At 40.6% G+C, this 17,924-nt stretch overlaps 1 protein-coding gene across 3 annotated transcripts in view; it reads right to left on the bottom strand.

Annotated features, from left to right (window-relative positions):
* The window catches only part of Erc2 (ELKS/RAB6-interacting/CAST family member 2), an 822,395-nt gene that overhangs the window by 201,446 nt on the left and 603,025 nt on the right, over positions 1 to 17,924 (bottom strand). For all 3 annotated transcript variants that reach the window (XM_028754073.1, XM_028754072.1, XM_028754074.1), the window contains one exon: positions 3,775 to 3,922. In XM_028754073.1, the coding sequence (XP_028609906.1) occupies positions 3,775 to 3,922 (148 nt within the window). The remainder of the gene's footprint in view (positions 1 to 3,774; positions 3,923 to 17,924) is intronic.

The following is a 17,924-nucleotide window of genomic DNA, read 5'->3' as shown; positions in this document are numbered from 1 at the left end:
GTGTGTGTGTGTGTGTGTGTGTGTGTGTGTGTGTGTGTGTGTGTGTGATTTAAGACTGGACAAGAAGATAGACTGACTAAGTTTGTATAACATGGTTTATATAACATGGTATATAAGCATGTATAACATAGTTATCTCATGAACCAGAAAGCCTCACTACCTGTTCAGACACAGAGGCGGCTGGCCCCATAACCTTCCTTTCTTTTCCATTGTCCTTGCCTCTGAGAGAGTGATGTTCTCCCCAGCCAGGCAAGAGCTGAAAAACAAGAAAGGTTTCAGGCTCATCTTCCCTGGCTGGTCTCTATCTCCACAGGCTGCACTCGCAAACCAAGCATATTTAATGAGCATTATGGGCTATGACTGGAGTCTAGGACACTTGACATGTCTGCTTGATGTTCTCCAAGTGCTTGAGAGTTAGGGGAACGGAGCTAGGAAGGCTAGGTGCCAGTATCTGTCTTCTCTCTCTAACATACTTCATAAGTATGTTCTCAGTGAGCTTTACTTCTCATCTGTGTGAAGGGTGATGGCAGTACAATAAAAATTAAAGTGCCACTGAGGACTGGCAGTGCTGATTGATAATTAGTCGTCGTGGCAGCCATGGCAACAGCAGGAGGGATAGACTGGGTATATACATATAACATTTGTTATGTGCTGGGCACATGCATGGCCCTCTATATGTTGCACTTTAAATCTTTGAATAGGTTTATTAGCCTGATTGACAAAGGAAGAAACTGAAGATCAGGGGGAAATCTGCAACTATCCAGATACCTAGTCTAGAAAGCAGATGCAAAGGAAGCAGCTCAAGTCAGGATATCTTTGGTAAAATCCACTTAAGACTGTGTGGCCTAAGCAACATGCTTACCCTCTCTGGACATCATCGTCTTGTCTCTGTTGGTATCATCTACCACTCCAGTTATTGGGTTTTAGTGAGCGAATACATGCAAAGATCTTAGATTCATTCCTAGCCCATGGTTCAAGCCCACTAGACATTACTTATGATGTAATCAAAGTAGCTAAGTCTAAGAACTTCAGGCTGGCATTGTTTTGAAATGGGTACTTAATCAACTACTTCAGGTATGGAAGGTACAGGATCTTCACCATTTCTGGAAATACCCCTTTACTTGTCATCCAGGACTACTTCTTCCTACATGTGGCAGGGTGTATGTGTGTGTGTGTGTGCGTGCGTGTGTGTGTGTGTAGGTGGAGGTGGGGGGAGGACAGGTAGATATAAGCCTGAGATGTACTACCACCTGTCGATTTTGGGGTATATAATTGAAGACTCTTGGATCTCTCCCTAAGAAGGGAAAAATTCTGGCTCCTACATACAGAGTTGCTATGATGAATAGGAAAAAAAAAAATCTCTGCCGGATCCTGAACACAAAGCCTATTCCACAGCAAACACTCAATAAAAGGGAGATGGAATGGACTTTACAGGTAAATTAGCAATTTTCTTAGAATCATAATCACTTTCAATGAAGACAACTAAATGTGGAATTTTTATCACTATCTGGTAGGTAAGACAGGAGGAAGGATTTCAAGGCTAAATATATCATCAGTAGTCTGCTCTCCTTCTTCGCTTTCTCTTCATAGAAACCCTTCCAACTTTGCCCCAGTCTAGGTGAGAGACCAAGTCACACAGCTAGGATATCCAAGTACCCTACATCTCCAAGCTGGACCTGTCTCAGAATGAAGGCTCTGTACAGTTTCCCTCAGTTTTACTGGCATCTGAGAATGCATTTTTATGAGACTGAGAGAGAAAGAAGAGCAGATTAAGAATCTCTTACTTGACACAGTAGAGGGTGATATAAAGAAAAAATGTAGCTAAGAGATAGAAAAAACAAGCCCCTGTGATTGATAGTAACAGTTTGGCCCCTCCATAGCTTGTCAGTCTGACAAAGCTATTTGACCCTGAACGGTGGCCATCACATTTGGAACCACGGAGAAAGATAAAACACACAAAATGTTACTGAACATCATAAAATGATGCTGTCTTCTCTGGTCCCAGACTTCATGGCTACCAAGTCCTAGAAATCTACACAAGAGGTGATAGTCAAGATAAGAGGTAGGTCTTCTGCATGCCCACCCCACAATGAAGTGTGTTTCCTTAGCAGCTGACTGACCTGAGACCTTTGGCCCATGTATGCATCGTAGCTGGACCCGTGGTACTTGGTCGGAAAATCTGGGCTGTAGCCAGCATCACAAGTGCACGGAATATTTGAGCACGGGGGCTGTTTCCTAGGCCTATAGACCTGTGGGAGAAAGCTACAACGGTTAGGCGCAGGAGTGGAGGGTGCTCAGTACTCAGGGGAGGAATTGGGGGAAAGCAAAGGATGCTTATCTTGACTTTCTGAGCCCAAGTGTTTGGAAAACCCAGTGTAAAAGATGCGCAGCCCCAAACAAAGAGATCAAATATAAGCAGTTCCTGAGCCTGGGTGCCAGTGATAGCAAGGCATGCCATTCTGTGGAATGATCCCAATGTCTGGCAGCAACTGAGACCCTCCCTCTGCAAGGAGAAGGTGTCCAGGCATGGCAGTGGTCTCTCTCTGTCTTTCAGCAAGGCAGTCCTATAGGAAATAGGAAATGGACTCAAGCTCACCTCTAAAGAACGTCTTTTCCTTCCCGAGGAGGGGGAGAGTTGGCATTGTGCAGGGGGTGTGAGGGGAGCTTATTACCAAGGACTGTTTTCAGCACAGTTTATTTTAGCAAGCAAAGTCTCAGTCCCAGGTACCCAAACCAATGTAGACACTATGTGGTAACCATGTGCCATGGAGCGTTTCAGGGCCACAGGTTCTAGTTGAGATGTGGTGGCCACCTTACCACCTTATGAGGCTGCACACCACTGAGCTGAATAGGTTTTATAAAGCAAGGTTTTGAATGAATATTTTTTACTACTGCTTTACCAAAGTCCTCATCATACATAAAAGTGATTTCCCCACCCTCCACACGTGTTGAGGAGAGAACACAGAAATTGGCAAGTTCTCTCTACCACTGAGCTACACCTTGGTCCTTTCCCAAGTTATATATGGAGAAGAAACAACATCTGTAGATTTTAGGGATGGTTTTCCAGTATACCTCAGATATGATTATTTCCACCTAAGCTGCTTCCAGAAACCCCTCCCCAAAGCAAAGAGCTTTCTGTAAAAGTTAAAACCCCTTCCATTTCTCTAAGACAAGCACCATGGTCTAGAGAGAAGGAAATAAAGAATAATGGGGGTCAAATGGGTGATTATAAATTAGAATGAATAATGGCAGACAGGTCTCCAAGCCTAGCCTAGTGGGGCTAGAGTTGGGAGATGCTCCTTCCCTGAAAGATCCCAGAGGAAACAGCTGAAGAACAAAAGCTAGAAAAGTGGAGAGAGAAAGGAACTTTTGGAAGTAGATGAAGGGGGTTCTTCCCAGAGCCCAGAAAGTGAGCGAGATCAAAGGGAAAGATAGTCCCCAGAGTTCAATTAGGCATATCTAAGATTTAATTAGAAGTGCAAGACTACTGAAAGGAAGAGAGCTGAGTGCTAGTTCTGCGAAGATGATGCTAATCAATATAAAAGAAAGGAAAGCGGAGCCAGTCGCGGGTTACACAAGCCCAGCCGCATGCACATCAACACAGAGAAGCAGGAACATGGAATTTCAGCAACAGCGCAGGCTGTTTTGCTCCTACCTGGTTGTAGCTGTGTCAGCCTGCAGAATGGACATGAGACAATGAAGAATGGCAAACCCCAGGGAAAGCACCGAGGCCCCAGACCCAGCAAGACACACCTGGCGTGCAGGACGCCCCACCTGCTGCTTTAACTGATGCACCAGTCGGTCTTTCTCCCTCTTCAGAGCCATGACTTCTTCCTGGGTCTTTTTCTTTTTGGAGGCAGATAACTCCAGCAAGGCAATGTTAGCGTCCTTTTCACTGATGGCCGCGAGAAGCGCTTCCTGTCTGGTAAGACAAAGATAATTGTGATAGGTCTTTGTAAAATGAAAAACAAAACTGAAAATGCATCCTCAAATAATTGGCATTTGTAATTCACTTGAGCCACCGAATTCTTATCTTAGTGGAAAGGAACTATAAACAGTACTGAAGATGCACTATACTTTGCTCTCAGACAAGGTAGCTGGGTCAGAATCACTTAGACTTGCTCATTGTATCATCTGAGAGAGGGTTCCTTCCAAGGCTTCATAAGTACAGCTACAAATTAGAAGTAGGAGGGGGGGTCAAGATAAACAACTATCGATCCATCATCCTGTTTATCATCTGCCAATAAGGCTCTATGTCTCCAAGGCACCCTAACAAAACTAGGCAGCAAATTTATGATCATGTGAGATTTTACATATGACATTATTCTTCCCATGTCAGGTAGAGATTGTTACAAGACTTTCCTTCTCATTTTCAATTTATTTAGTAAATGTGACCCTTGTTCTCATTTCATAGGCATTGCCTGTGACACACAGCTCCTCAGCCTCCAGGTTTCAGTCCAAATGTGTCTTCTGCAGAGAAGTTTCTCCAGTTACCATCTCTCACAGCGATGTTCCACCTGCCACCCTGTATTGTCGTTTAGATTCTGTCACATCATACTGTCTAATTTTCCCCTGGTACCCTTTGCCACTCGACATGAGAGTGTATATTTATTACTTGTGATACTCTCTCCACTTAAGGCCTCATTCTCATTTGTCCTTGGCAGTTTCAGCTTCTAGAAGGAGCTGTGGGTGATCAAAATCATTAGCTCTATAATAGATGTGTTCACTTTTTAATTCTTATAAACTTTGAAAACATAATTCACCTTTTTCTTTAAAATAAGAAATCTAGAGCCAACAAGATGGCTTAGTAGGTAAAGGTACTTGGGCCACAAGCCTGAAAAACTGAGTTGAATTTTCTGGAAATCAGCTCCACAAGGTTGTCCTCTCCCTTCCACATGTACACTGTGCCACATGATGTCCCCATGCCATCACGCATTCAAGGATATGCATTACATGCATGTGCACATGCACACACACACAGAGACAAAAATAAATAATATTACATATTAAACATTTCCCTCTGGGTTTATGACCCCTGATTATTTGGAAGTCTCGAGTTGTTTCCTCCCATCTTTAGATTCTGTTTTCAGGAATGCACTTGTTACAAACTGTAGCCTGGATAGTCTGGTACAAGTTTTTTGACAAGCAAATGGCATTCTTGAGTGTGTTTCATGAATTCCTTCTCTGTCCCTACCACCTGGGACACTTACGTTTACTTTAGATGCTTCAGAAGATATCACAGCTTCAGGGGAGCCTCACTATTGGGAATTTTGCATGCATGTATGTCTCAAGACTAAAACTTGGTCATGCACTTGAGCTGCATTTTCTTATCCCAATCATCTGAATTGGCTTCACTAGATGTTTGGACAAGGTGGCCACTATTCTCCCAACCAATTTTTATGACATGGATATGTAAGATCTTTTTAGCCTCTATTAATGCCTGGCAGTGTGAGCTTCTGCCAGAGGCTCAGGCTGTTGTCTGTAAGAATAGAACATATCAGAAAATGGCTCCCCCTTTCAAATAAAAACTGGTAGAGCTCACACTAGAAGCTTCACTGGGTAGTATCTTGAGATGGCAGAGCTCCTCATCACTCTGTTATTGCATGTTTCTCTAAGATCCTGGGTTAGAGAGGTTGTGTGCACTCCAAACAAGGGAGATCCCCTGTGCTTAGGTTTATAGCCAAGTCTTATCACTCAGAGACACTTCACAAAAAAGGTTTGTTTTTGTTTCTTTGTTTGTTTTTTAATGGTTAGCCAGGCGGTGGTGGCACACGCCTTTAATCCTGCACTTGGGAGGCAGAGGCAGGTGAATTTCTGAGTTTGAGGCCAGCCTGGTCTATAGAGTGAGTTCCAGGACAGCCAGGACTATACAGAGAAACCCTGTCTCGAAAAACCAAAAAAAAAAAAAAAAAAAAAGGTGACGGAGAACTGAGAATCTTTTTATTTTAAATTTTTGAATGGCTGAACCAAACTTCTGCATATGTGGAGGAAAGCAGAAATAAGTTCTTTAACCTTCCCATTCTCTTCCAACGTTAGCCATTTTCTCTGATGTGCCTAGATTCATCACACAGGTCACCACAGCCATTTTACTCTTTCTTCCTAAGCTGACATTGAAAATAATATTTTTCCATGGGTGCAACTTAAAGGATCAATTTTAGGAAAGCTTGTGGCAAATTGTGCCCTCTCCCCATTGGTATCTCTTTACAGCTATGTGAAGCCATTTAGAATGCTCATAAAAGGCTTAGTGACCTGTGAAAACCTTTAAGCTTGCTGTTCATCAGGAGTCTTGTGTTTCGGTACATTTTAGAACCAACACTATTATCTTCTTTTCTGATAGATCTTTCCAGGGTAGTTGTATAGCAGTGAGCTGTGAAAGAGATGGGTGGTCTCTCTCAGTCAAACGGTAAGTGTGCTTGTTATGCCATATCATAGTGATGAGCAACAGGCTGGCATGCCATTACCTATTATAAAGTATTCAAGTACCCAAGATTGAAGTTGCTCTCCTGTAATACAAACATCTGCATGAATGTGGTCATCCGGTAGGAGCAGTTGCAACGGGAATGGGTGCGAACATGCTAGCGATGATCTCTGTGTTATCAGCAATACAATTGTTTATCTCTGGCACAGACGACTCTCCTCATCTCTAGTCCCAGTGACTGATGTGGGACGGCAGGCTATGTGCCACGAGAGGCAGCTCAAACTCTCCACAGTTCTTGAGATGGAAGTGAATATCCAACAGGATTCCAGAAAGAGAAGGCGAGAGACATGGACTTACCTTTACCAGCTTTCTGTTTATTCCCTGCTATGTGATTCCCTCCTTCCACAAGACACCATTGAACAAATGTTACATACTGTAAGGTACTGTAAGTAAATCCGTGAACTCACCAAGCAACAGCAGGTACCAGCTTCCAAAGCTTTGTAGACTTAAACGTTTTCAGCAAAGTTATTTATGTTCTGTCTATCACTCTCAGCCTTGATGTTTGGATAGGGGCACACAGTTTTCACATGTGGAAGTCTGGGACAATCTAGGTTGACTCTGACTTGAAAAATGTCAAGAGTCTCCTAACGAGGCTGAGTCTACTTTTGCCTCCTTTGCCAAATTTCTTCTTCCAAAGTTTGATGTTACACAGATTTAATAACAATGCTTAAATGTTACCCTAACCCAATGACTGAGCATTCGAAGCTTCCCTTCCCCATGAGTCTATAACTCAGGGTGTTCAGGAATTTAATACTTTTCCTTTTACAATACTATTAAAAACCCCAATAATAATAATATCATGATTAATAATTATTATTATTATCATCATCATTATTACTGCCAGGAATTTAAGTATTATATATGCTGGGTAAGCACTCTACCACTGAGCTACAAATCTAGTCCCAATAAATTAATTTTTAATTAATCTCACTTGAGTGTTAAAGAAAAATACAATTTAGTTTCTAATTCCTTATAGATGCTATCACCAAATATAGCTCATAAAACAACTTTTATAAAAATATTTAAGGCTACTCAAAAACATTAATAGTCATAAGAATAATCCATTTGGTTATTCATTTTTGTTTATTTTGGTTGACCAATATGTCTTATATATGTTTGTACTATACAATTATAAAACTCTCAGTAAAATTCATTTAATGAAGATCATATGCATCTTGAAACCCTCACTTAAATACTGGTCAGAGACTAATATGATTCCCTTAAAATATATTGAGATTTACAGTAAATAATTATAACCATTACATTAAAGGAACAGTTATCCGAAGATAACAAAAATATATAAAGATACAAATGTAGAGCCCATCACCCATCAGGGAGTCTGGAAGGATTAAGACTGTCTCTGGCTGCCTGTGTATGAGCTGTGAGAGGCGAAAGCTCTAGGTTGGCAGAATTATCACATTGCAGTTCATTCAATCAGCTTTACAAAATGAGCAGAGAGGGGGAAGGGGGAATTCACACACTTGTTCTACTATCTACAGTATTTTAAATCACGATGAGCTAACATCTGTGCAGCTGTGGGTGTTCATTATCTTTGTTTTACAAGCATCCTTTTTTATAGAGATACTGGACATAACTTAGAAAAGATGAGCTTCATTTGCCAGCTCCATATCCTACATCTATGCTTTTACAGTTCCTGGGAGCCCACTTTCTAATCTGCTGCCACCGAGCAATGACACTCAAGTACTTCAGGGAAACACGTGAAGCCCTGCCTGAGAGAACAGACTGGGAGGCTCCAGTTAACAATCTCTGCTTTTCTCACCATGTGGAGAAGTTCGGTTCAGTCACTTGAAAATTTAAAAACATTTGCAGTTCTGAGCAACCATTTTAAGAAGTCCAATTTAGAAGATTTCCAAGTAACAAGACACTTGACAATAAACACAAAGGAAATTCCTCATCTTTCTAATAAATACACTGCCTCCTGAATCCAAGGCCTGATTTACGCTGCTTTAGCAACTGGTTCTGTCCCATCAACCAGAAATGTTGCTAGATCTTTAAATCCTTCCCAGCACTCAATCCAACCTTTTCTCTTACTCACGGACAATACATCCTTAGTCATTTAGCAGGGTTAAGTATATACTGGAAGCTTGCATTGTTATCTGTAGAACACTGCTATACTTTAGTATACAGTTACTGGGGTAATCTGTCTGTGCACCAAAATATAGATTAAAATATGAAAAGGAAGCCCAAATATGCTAGCAAAGAAGATAAGATAATGCAAAGAGAAATAAATCTACGGGGTCTGCTGTGTGCCAAGCTAAGAAAGTGGAGCATGGACAGCATTTTATCAAAGTCCAGCCTAAACAAACGTCAAAGAGAATAACTTCTTTAACAAATATGGGCAACAATGGAGGGGAGATAGGAGGAATCCTGTGCCCCTCGTGCATTTAGGAGGGGTTAACAATGGATAAAAATATGCACAGGAACACACTTTATAACCCTAAACTGTCATTCACTTTGTAGGAGGTAGTCAAGACACAGCTAATAAAACACTGAAAAAAAAATGGTTTTTAGCCACCCTGAAAAACATCCTCCAGAGATCAGGACAGAAAAGGGCTAGAGGCTACCTTCTGCCAGGGTAAATGTCTCCTCCTGTGTGTCACCCACGACTAACCCTCACCAGGAGAGCTTCAGGATCGACTGACAGTAACACATAGCCATGACACTTATCACCATCAGTTTAAAAGGGCACACTCTAAACATTTCTGTTTCACCCCCTGCCACTCTCATTCCGCTAATGATGATTTGAGCTTGGAGAAGGGATCTAAAATTAATTTTAAGGGTTACAAGTGAAGTAAGCCAATTAGAGACTGTTATAAATTGGGCTGAAGCAGAAGCATGAACATATTGTTTTTTCTTTGTGGGCTCTTGTTCTAGTTAGCTGACCCATCTTTAGGAACACATTCAATTACAAAAGCAGATGCTTGAAAAAGTGCATTCCATTAGGAAACGTTTGGATAATGACACATGAGGTTGGACCTACATTATGTATGGTGTTCAGCCCCAGGCAGTCATGCTCCAATCAGACTGTGGGAAAAAAAATCCGCTCAATCAACTTTTCCCAGTTAATTGTTGTTTTCTTTCCCTTATGACCCTGAATCTTCAACCATAAGTTCAGTAGGAGGTGACTTAAGACAGACGGTGACGAAAGATCTTGTTCAAAACAGCTTCCCTCTCACCCTTCGGTGAGGGCTCTGAGCACTCCTAGAGAGGGATGCTCGCTTGTCTCTGTTTTAAAGATTGCTTTTCAGACAGCAACTGGAGATAGAAGTGGTCTTTCATGTTAATTAATATTTGCCCCTACTACTGACACAATGATAAGTGCAAGCATAAGAGCTTTTTTAAAAAAAGTGAAGTAGCTCACTTGGACGATGATCTACAAGGTGAGACATATTTGAATTTCATCAAGAACAAAGAATAGAGCAGATTCATAAAGGCCAGGCTCTGGCAGGCCAGAGTCTATAATGCACATTGCTCTGTCTTTCATCTAAACCTGACCTCAAAAAATAGTATATTCCAATTACAAAGGATTCATTCTTTGAAACTTCATAGCATCTGATGGGAATTTCCTATAACAGAGGCCATAAGGTCTTGTGGAAGTTCTTTACTCTATGCAGTGGCTTCCACCTGAATTCTAGTTTACCATGTGACCCATGGACACAGCTGGCCTATCTTGTTGGTTGCTTCAATTGCAAGTGTGCTGGAAGCAGGCTCTCACACAGGGACACCTCGGGCACTAAGATAGCAAATGCCAGCACACTTAGCATTATGTGCCAAAGGAATGTTGTGAATATGATGCCTGAAGATTTCCCTACCCAAACAAGGTCCAAGGCCAGAGGAAGTGGTATAGCAGGAAGTGCTAGCCCCACCCCAAATCATCCAGACAATTTCTATCCCTCTGATAAGTTGATAAAGAGGCAATGAAAAGTATGGGAGGGACTCTTGTCTACTTGTCTAAGTCTTGGCAGTGCACCATGACAGATTACTGTATGCTAGGTCCAAAAGCAAGTAACTGGGGCAGGGGAGGGCAGGGAAGGGCAGGAGAGGGCTAGGTAGGGTTTCTTTTGAGTGTCTTATATTTTTAACAAGAAGCTTACCCTTGGGATGAACTATCACTGAGGTAATTCAGGAAAGCTACAGATTCTTAGTGCTTGAGCTTTGCAATCAAACCTTCCTGGATCTGCATGTAAGCAATGCTTACTGTTTTTATAACTGGGAAATCATTGAATGTCTCTGAAACTTCAACTTAGTTGTAAATGAACCAAGAAGAATAACTATAAAAATCAATGTGAAATATATGATGCAAAAATAAAAACTAAACGTGATAATGCACACCGAGGCTTCTGTTTAGTTTCTGATGTTACCACATGATAAATGCTAGCAACTGCTCTTACAGAACTCAGACACCACCAAGTGTAAAGATTTGAAAGTTTTGCATTATCGTATACCAGGCCCCTCTTTGTATTAAGTATATCTAAACACGTAATGAGTCTCTTTCTTTCAAGACAGTGTTTCAAAGAAACCTCTAAAATTGGTTTCTGTTAAGCAGAATATTTGACATTCATGAGCCAACATCTGTTTTGAAAACAAACTTAAGGAGAAAACAGATTCTGAATGTAGAAAGGGCTCTGTGGACCACAGAGGAGTTGCATCCCAGAAAGCCAGGCCTGACTTGGTTAATAACTGTTCAATATCACTCCAGCCAAAAGGCCACACAGAAGTAGGCAGGGTGTGATTTTATTCAGCCTGAGGAATTGGGAAATGGAAATGTGCTTTGAAAGGTGACCCTTTAAAACTCAAGGTCAATTACACAGTCTAACCAAAGTCAAACAATGCCAAAGCAACAACAAAATTCTTCCATTAAAAAAATCTTTACCTTAAGTTGCTGAGTGTGGGAGGCAGGATGAGGGTAATAGACTTTCCTTGACTACCACATGTGTACTGTTAGATACTAACGCTTGATCATTTCTGACATTTGTCTTCTATGAGGAGATGGATGCTCTGTTGGATTTACCTCCACTAAGACCACTCTATGTGAAACAAAACACCAAAGACTCTTAGAGGTTACTGGTAACCAATAGTGAGACATCTTATGTATCTGGACTTCCCTTTGGGCAAAACTTTGCTTAATGTATACCTCCAAGAAATATATTATCTATCATGATCAGTTATGGCCAAGTGATTTGTCCAACAGGTTGACTTTTTTTGGTACTCAGCAATTGTCAGAGAATAAGTCACTTGACTTCAAGGATTAGCCTGTGAAACACTTGTTCGTTTGTTCTTTTTATTGGTAAGTAGGTATGTGTATGTATACATTTGTCTGTATAAAATTGTCTAAAGATGATGGACTTTAATTTCCTTATGCTATACTTTTAGAACTATTCATGTATTAGTTTTTATAGGAAGAAACAAAATGCACTCCTATATCTAACTAGGTATCTCCATTTTAAAAATTCAGATCTACTTTTCTTTCTAATGTGTATGTATACACTGTATGTGTGTGTGTCTACATATGTGTGTGTGTATGTGTGTGTGTATGTGTATATCTTGGTAGAGGACAGGGCAGGGTGTAGGATTCCCTGGAGTTCCAGTTACAGGCAGTTGTATTGTAAGCTATCAGATATAGGTGCTAGGAGCTGAACTCTGGTCCTCCGGGAGAGCAGTCTGTACTCTCAATCACTGAGCATGTCTCCAGCCCTGATAATCGTCTTCTTAATGTATTTTTGTATTAAGTAAAACCTCCTTTGTTTATGTTACATGGATTCCATTATTATCATAAGTAACTTATAATGAAACAGCAAAATCGATTATCATTTTATGGCTGTGAGAAGGGAAGGTGCAGGAAAAGGGAGTACACTGTAGAATTTTGTTATTACGATGTCAGAAGCAAACAGAATTAAGGTCCTATGGGAAGGATCTTTATAGATAAAATGATATGAAATTTAGTTTCCTATAAGCATTTTATTTAGCATGATTTTGGTCCATGAGAGGAAAAGAAGGCAAATGTAAAGAGAGGAGGAGGAAACAGTATGTCACATCTGTGGGCTACGAGTGAAGGTGGTGGCCAGGCAAAAATCATGGTGCAAGGAGGGTTGAGATGTAATGACCACTAGGAAAGAAACTGAAAGGGATACCTACTAACTGAAAACTGGGCTCTGTTGCTGTGTGTGCCGTGGATTGGGTCATAATTTAGAATAATCGAGGAAATCTTTTTCTTTGGGAAGTCAATGCTTTTAAGGCTTCCTTGTCAAAGATGTAATTTCTCATGTAGTGTGTAGGTTATTTTGAAAAGTCTTGATTTTAGGTCTGCCATCTCGTGGCCATTGCAATAAATACTGACATTTATTGTCATCCTGCCTCTACCCAAGTAGCTTTACGTCTAAAACTTCTATTATTAAAAATTACCAAAAGACTTCATTTTTAAAAAGAAAAGGACATTGCCACAGAAGTGCATCACAGTGAATTCTAATTCAAATGTTTCTGCCAACATTTTTTCTTTGGATGAAAATATAGATTCAAAAGTTTATTTATCAATTATCAATGTATTGATATTGAATTAGGCCCGATGCAGTATCAATCAAAGGTAATGGACTTCAGTTGACTGGTTTTTGTTTGCTTTTATTGACTTTTAGAAGGAGGTCACTTAGTGGACACAACGTTGGTTCAGCATTTATGTAGTTGCCATGGAGTTGTTAAAAGAACATTCATAATAAAGCAGATTATAAGTCTTATACATGAACATCAAGAGAAAGGGCTTTTCTGAAAATTATTTATAGACCAAATGACTGAGATCATACACAGACACTTGAACACTGTGAATAAATGAAACAAGACTGTATGTATAATGGTTCTTATCCAAATTGGAAAAAAAAAACAGCTAAGATGCTACCATGAAGATGCCATGAGCTCATCTGATGATGGCTCACTATCATTTGTTGTGTGCACCAACAGGAAAGAAAAATAAAGCACATAATGGTTTCCTGGTGAGATTTTGTCAATACTTTTGTAGCCTTAATCTCTATACAGTGGAGGAAGAGCTTTCCAATGGCCAAGAATGAATCTCAGAGCCCAAGCTCCAGAGGCAGGTATTATGCTTCTGCCTACGTAAACTTAAGTTTTGAGATGCTGAGCAACCGATAAAGAGACATTAGTAACAAAGAACTGCAAAAATCAGCCAACAAACCCAGAAAAAAAGTAAAGGTTTCCTAGTTACCTGAAGTTTCTAGATTTATGACCATGCTCTATGGGATACTACCAGAGAGCTCCATGTCAATGGACAAGGGAATCCAAAACTAGAACACTATCACAGGATGAGAGTGTGCTAAACTACCTGAATGTTCCACATCTGGAAAGAATCGTGAGGGAACCACCCCAAAGCACAATGGTATGGAAACCAGTCTCGGGTTTACAGTATGGGTGGCCCTGTGGCTCATGGAAGTGAAATTTCCATCCTGGGAGGAGTGATCACTATATGTGGGAACATTTCTGACACGAATTATAAAGCCCAATCTGAACTGAACATGCTCTGCTGGGGTGACTGTTTTCTGACCATATATATGAGCAACATTAACCAGATAGCTGACCAGAGTGTGGGTCTCTGATTTTTTTCACTTCATTCAGCATATATTCACCATGGGCTTCTGTGTACCAGGGACTTGGGATAAATGGACAAACAGGATAGATATTATCCCTGCTTCAGTGGAATGTCTGATGTTGCTGACCTCAGAGACCCTCCACACAGACCTGAGGAGGCTGTAATGGTGCAAAATGCCAAGAAATGGCTCGTTTTTATGAAGAACAAAAGCAAGACCTTATGGGAGATCAGATACCTGTACATCCTACTTACCAATCTACTGGCTGGGCATAGAAACCCACATGGCATTTCACTTGAGAGTGCCATATGCTAGAATGACCCACAATGAAATTCCCTTAAGCCCTATCATTTGTATTCTGAATGTCTAGCACAAAGCCCTGCCTTTCTGGAATTCACTATGTAGACTAGGGAGGCTTCAAACTCACAAAGATCTGCCTGTCTCTGCTTCCCAAGTACTGGTATGTGCCACCATGCCTGCTGAGGAAATTTACTTTTTTATGAAATAGATGAATATTGACAATTTTTTGTTTCAATCTGAAACTTTCTAAAATAAAAGTTTTATTGGCCTCTTTGCTTCTCTCTCTCTCTCTCTCTCTCTCTCTCTCTCTCTCATAGAATTTATCTTTGGTTTTGGGAGACAAAAGTTTTGTTGTATAGTCCTGGCTGTCTTAGAACTCATTCTATAGACCAGGCTGGCCTTGAACTCAGAGGCCCACCTGCTTCTACCTCCCTAGTTCTATGATTAAAGGCTCCACCACCCAGTTTTGTTTAGCTATTTATAGCACCTGCCAACAGATAATATTTTATCCTTGAAGATTTGGAAGACTGAGGCAATTCACTCTCCATCACTATGGGCAATTAACCCAGTGTTCAGCAGAACCTATACACAAATTCGAGGAGTGGGGAGGGGATGAGAAATCCACAGAAGTGATAGAACTCAGGCCATTATAGAAGAGTCAAGACCTGGAAAACTACTTAGTGAGATAACATCCCAGTGACCAGGCTCCAACCGGACACTGATTCCCATTCACTGTGATACTGATCTGTTGAATGGTTGTCTTGAGACCAAATCATCCATCTCCCTGGACAGCCTTGAGGCTGACCCACTCACAAGCAGCACTTCTCTGCAGATCTGAACTTCAAGTCACAGGACATACAACAGGCAGTAAAGAAGAATCAGACTGCACAATTTTTAAGTGGCATTTCCAGAATCCCACTGAAGAAAAGTTCAATAAGAATGCGTTCTTAAAGACAACTGCATGCTACAAGTGATGTCCACAAAGTACACTCTAATATTGTCAACCAATGTCCTAGTGCTTTTCGTAGAAAAATCTGCTAATAAGCACAGAATCAATATCACATGCTATGAATAATAAGTAATGCATGAGGCTTATAAAATATTCTACTTAGTAAAATAAAGGAATGTGAAAACCAAATTAATAAAAAACAAACAGACAAAGAATGGCTGACTTTTGACTCTACTAAAGTAGAGGCTAAGTAATTATTGATAGTCTTCATTGTGATTATATTCTTCATTGGGCCTATACAAATAGGCAAGGCACAACAGAGCACATTGCTTGATATAGTCCTATCAAGACAGCCTTTAACAAAGTTAACACTGTCATGGTAAAGTTGAGTGGTGAGCCTGTGAGGCTTGAATAGAATAGTCAACATCGTACTGCCTTTAAAGGAACCAGGATTTGAATCCAGGTCTGCTTATTTCCAGAGCCTGGATTTTTGTACTTCCCTTAAAAACCTTAGTTATAGTAAGGAAGATGTGCATGTGCACTCTGGTCTGGAAGGATGGAATAGGCTTTGCAAAGGATGACAATAGTACAAAGGCAGGAAGGACTGAGACAGACTGGGGAAGAAAACGAGGGCAAGGTGGCTTCCAGATGGTTTGTCCGAGGAAAAGCTAAGAGGAGTTTGACATTTAAATTGTATCTCTGCTGCTTCTATACATGTTTTTAAGATGTGTCATGTGAGAGATGCATCACTTTCAGGGGTGCTGGAGGATCAGCAAAGGAAAAATATGGTCAAACTAAGTAATGTATAAGTGCTCACACACACAAGCAATGGGCACTGTAAGCAAGATTGCTCTCATCTTTTCTAGAGAGGAAAAACCTATTCTGAAATTTGGTAATTGTTTTCCTCATTTCTGTTGCTAATATACTCTTTTCTTAAGTGATATTAACAGTAGTTACTATTTGGATAGTCATATTTAACAGCATAATTATATTGTCAAACGTATGCTGTTTTCAAAAAATGCTATCCTATGTTTTGCTGCACAGTATCCAAAGTCTAGAAAGCACTCATTGCATTCCTGAATATTACTATAATTAGAACGAATCTGAGAAAGCATGTTTTGTCCTTCTCTATCCTGCACAGATGGAGCCCATCTTTCTCTTTGAAACAGTTCAGTATTTTCTTAAATAATGTTGATGATGTCAAGTGCGCTGACTTAAAAAACTATGCTGAAGCTAGATATTGTTGACTTAACGACTATCCCTATGATGATGTCTGCCTTATATACGATATTCTTAGGATATAGATAGAGTACCTTTTGGTTTCACAAATAGCCCACATTAGGCATGAGCTTGAGATCCTCTTGATCCCCCAGTAATCATAGAAAGAAGGAAAAGCTGAGTTGGTCAGCGTCAACTCCTGAGAAAACCAAACTTGAAGGTAGATGGAAGGTCCAGAGTGAAATGCAATGGCTGCCACCTCATCCTTCATTGTTCCTTTAGGGCTAATGGGCTGTTAACTCAATGCCATGTATAAACTGCTGGAACTTCTCAACTAGGGGATGGTCAGTACCGGAGAAACATGGTAGTCACCTCCTTACTCTCTCTGCTGGAGAGGATTCTTGGGACACCTTTTCAAGAGTATCCCAGGATTTCAACTATGTCTCAATGATGGCAACCAAAGGTAGGGGGAAGGAAGTCACCCAGGTTAATTGCTGAGCTATACTCAACACTGGTGAGTGGCTGTCCTACCCTATCTCTGGAAGTGTTTCTGTAACAACAAAAGGTCACCTTGAATGTTCCCTAGAGAGAAAGTTCTAGCAAAGAATACATTGTATAACTCAACATCTGTTTTCATTCATTTCTTGGGACTGAAGCTGGAAGTGATTCTGACTAGCTGAGGCATCAAGGTAAGGATGGGAAGGGTACATGGAGCAACAAGGGAGAGAGCCAGTGAGTGAGCATTTGGAAGGTGGATGGTAATGTTACTCCAGTAGCAGGAAATCATAAACCTTTCTTGGAAAGACCGACATTTATATCATAATGTTGTTATTATCTCCTGGCTTAATAAAAAAAGAAGTGATATTCGACATTTCTAGAAAAAAAAACGAAAGAAAAAACCCAGTTGATCAGATACAGGTGATATGACCTGGCATTCTCTTCATTGGGAACATACTAGGAATAATAGGGTCATACCAAAAGAAAAGGAAATATTCACAAGCTAGAGGCCATATGAGATGGTACTTATTCTAGTGTTTCTATTACCCACAGGATCTATTTCTCTATTATGTTGAAACTGGCTGTTACCAGCTAGTGAGAGCCACCCTTCCCATTCTAGAGAAAGAACTGTTCCTGGCCATGGTAGGAACATTTCTGCTATAGAATTGATAATCACAACCAAGCAGAGATGACTTTTCCATGTATTTGATTCACAGAAATCTAATGGTCCATTTCAAGTTAGCTGAACAGTGTTCTCAGGATTAGGAATGCCTGTAGATGCTGCAATTAGAATCCAACAGCAACATACATCAGCACTGGGTACTGAGTGCTCTGAGTGTATTAACTTGCTCAGTCTGTGCAAGAGCCCACA

This window comes from Grammomys surdaster, unplaced genomic scaffold (genome assembly GCF_004785775.1).
Source record: "Grammomys surdaster isolate TR1022 unplaced genomic scaffold, NIH_TR_1.0 125979, whole genome shotgun sequence".
Classification (NCBI taxonomy): domain Eukaryota; kingdom Metazoa; phylum Chordata; class Mammalia; order Rodentia; family Muridae; genus Grammomys; species Grammomys surdaster.
This window is presented reverse-complemented; position numbering and strand designations above follow the sequence as displayed.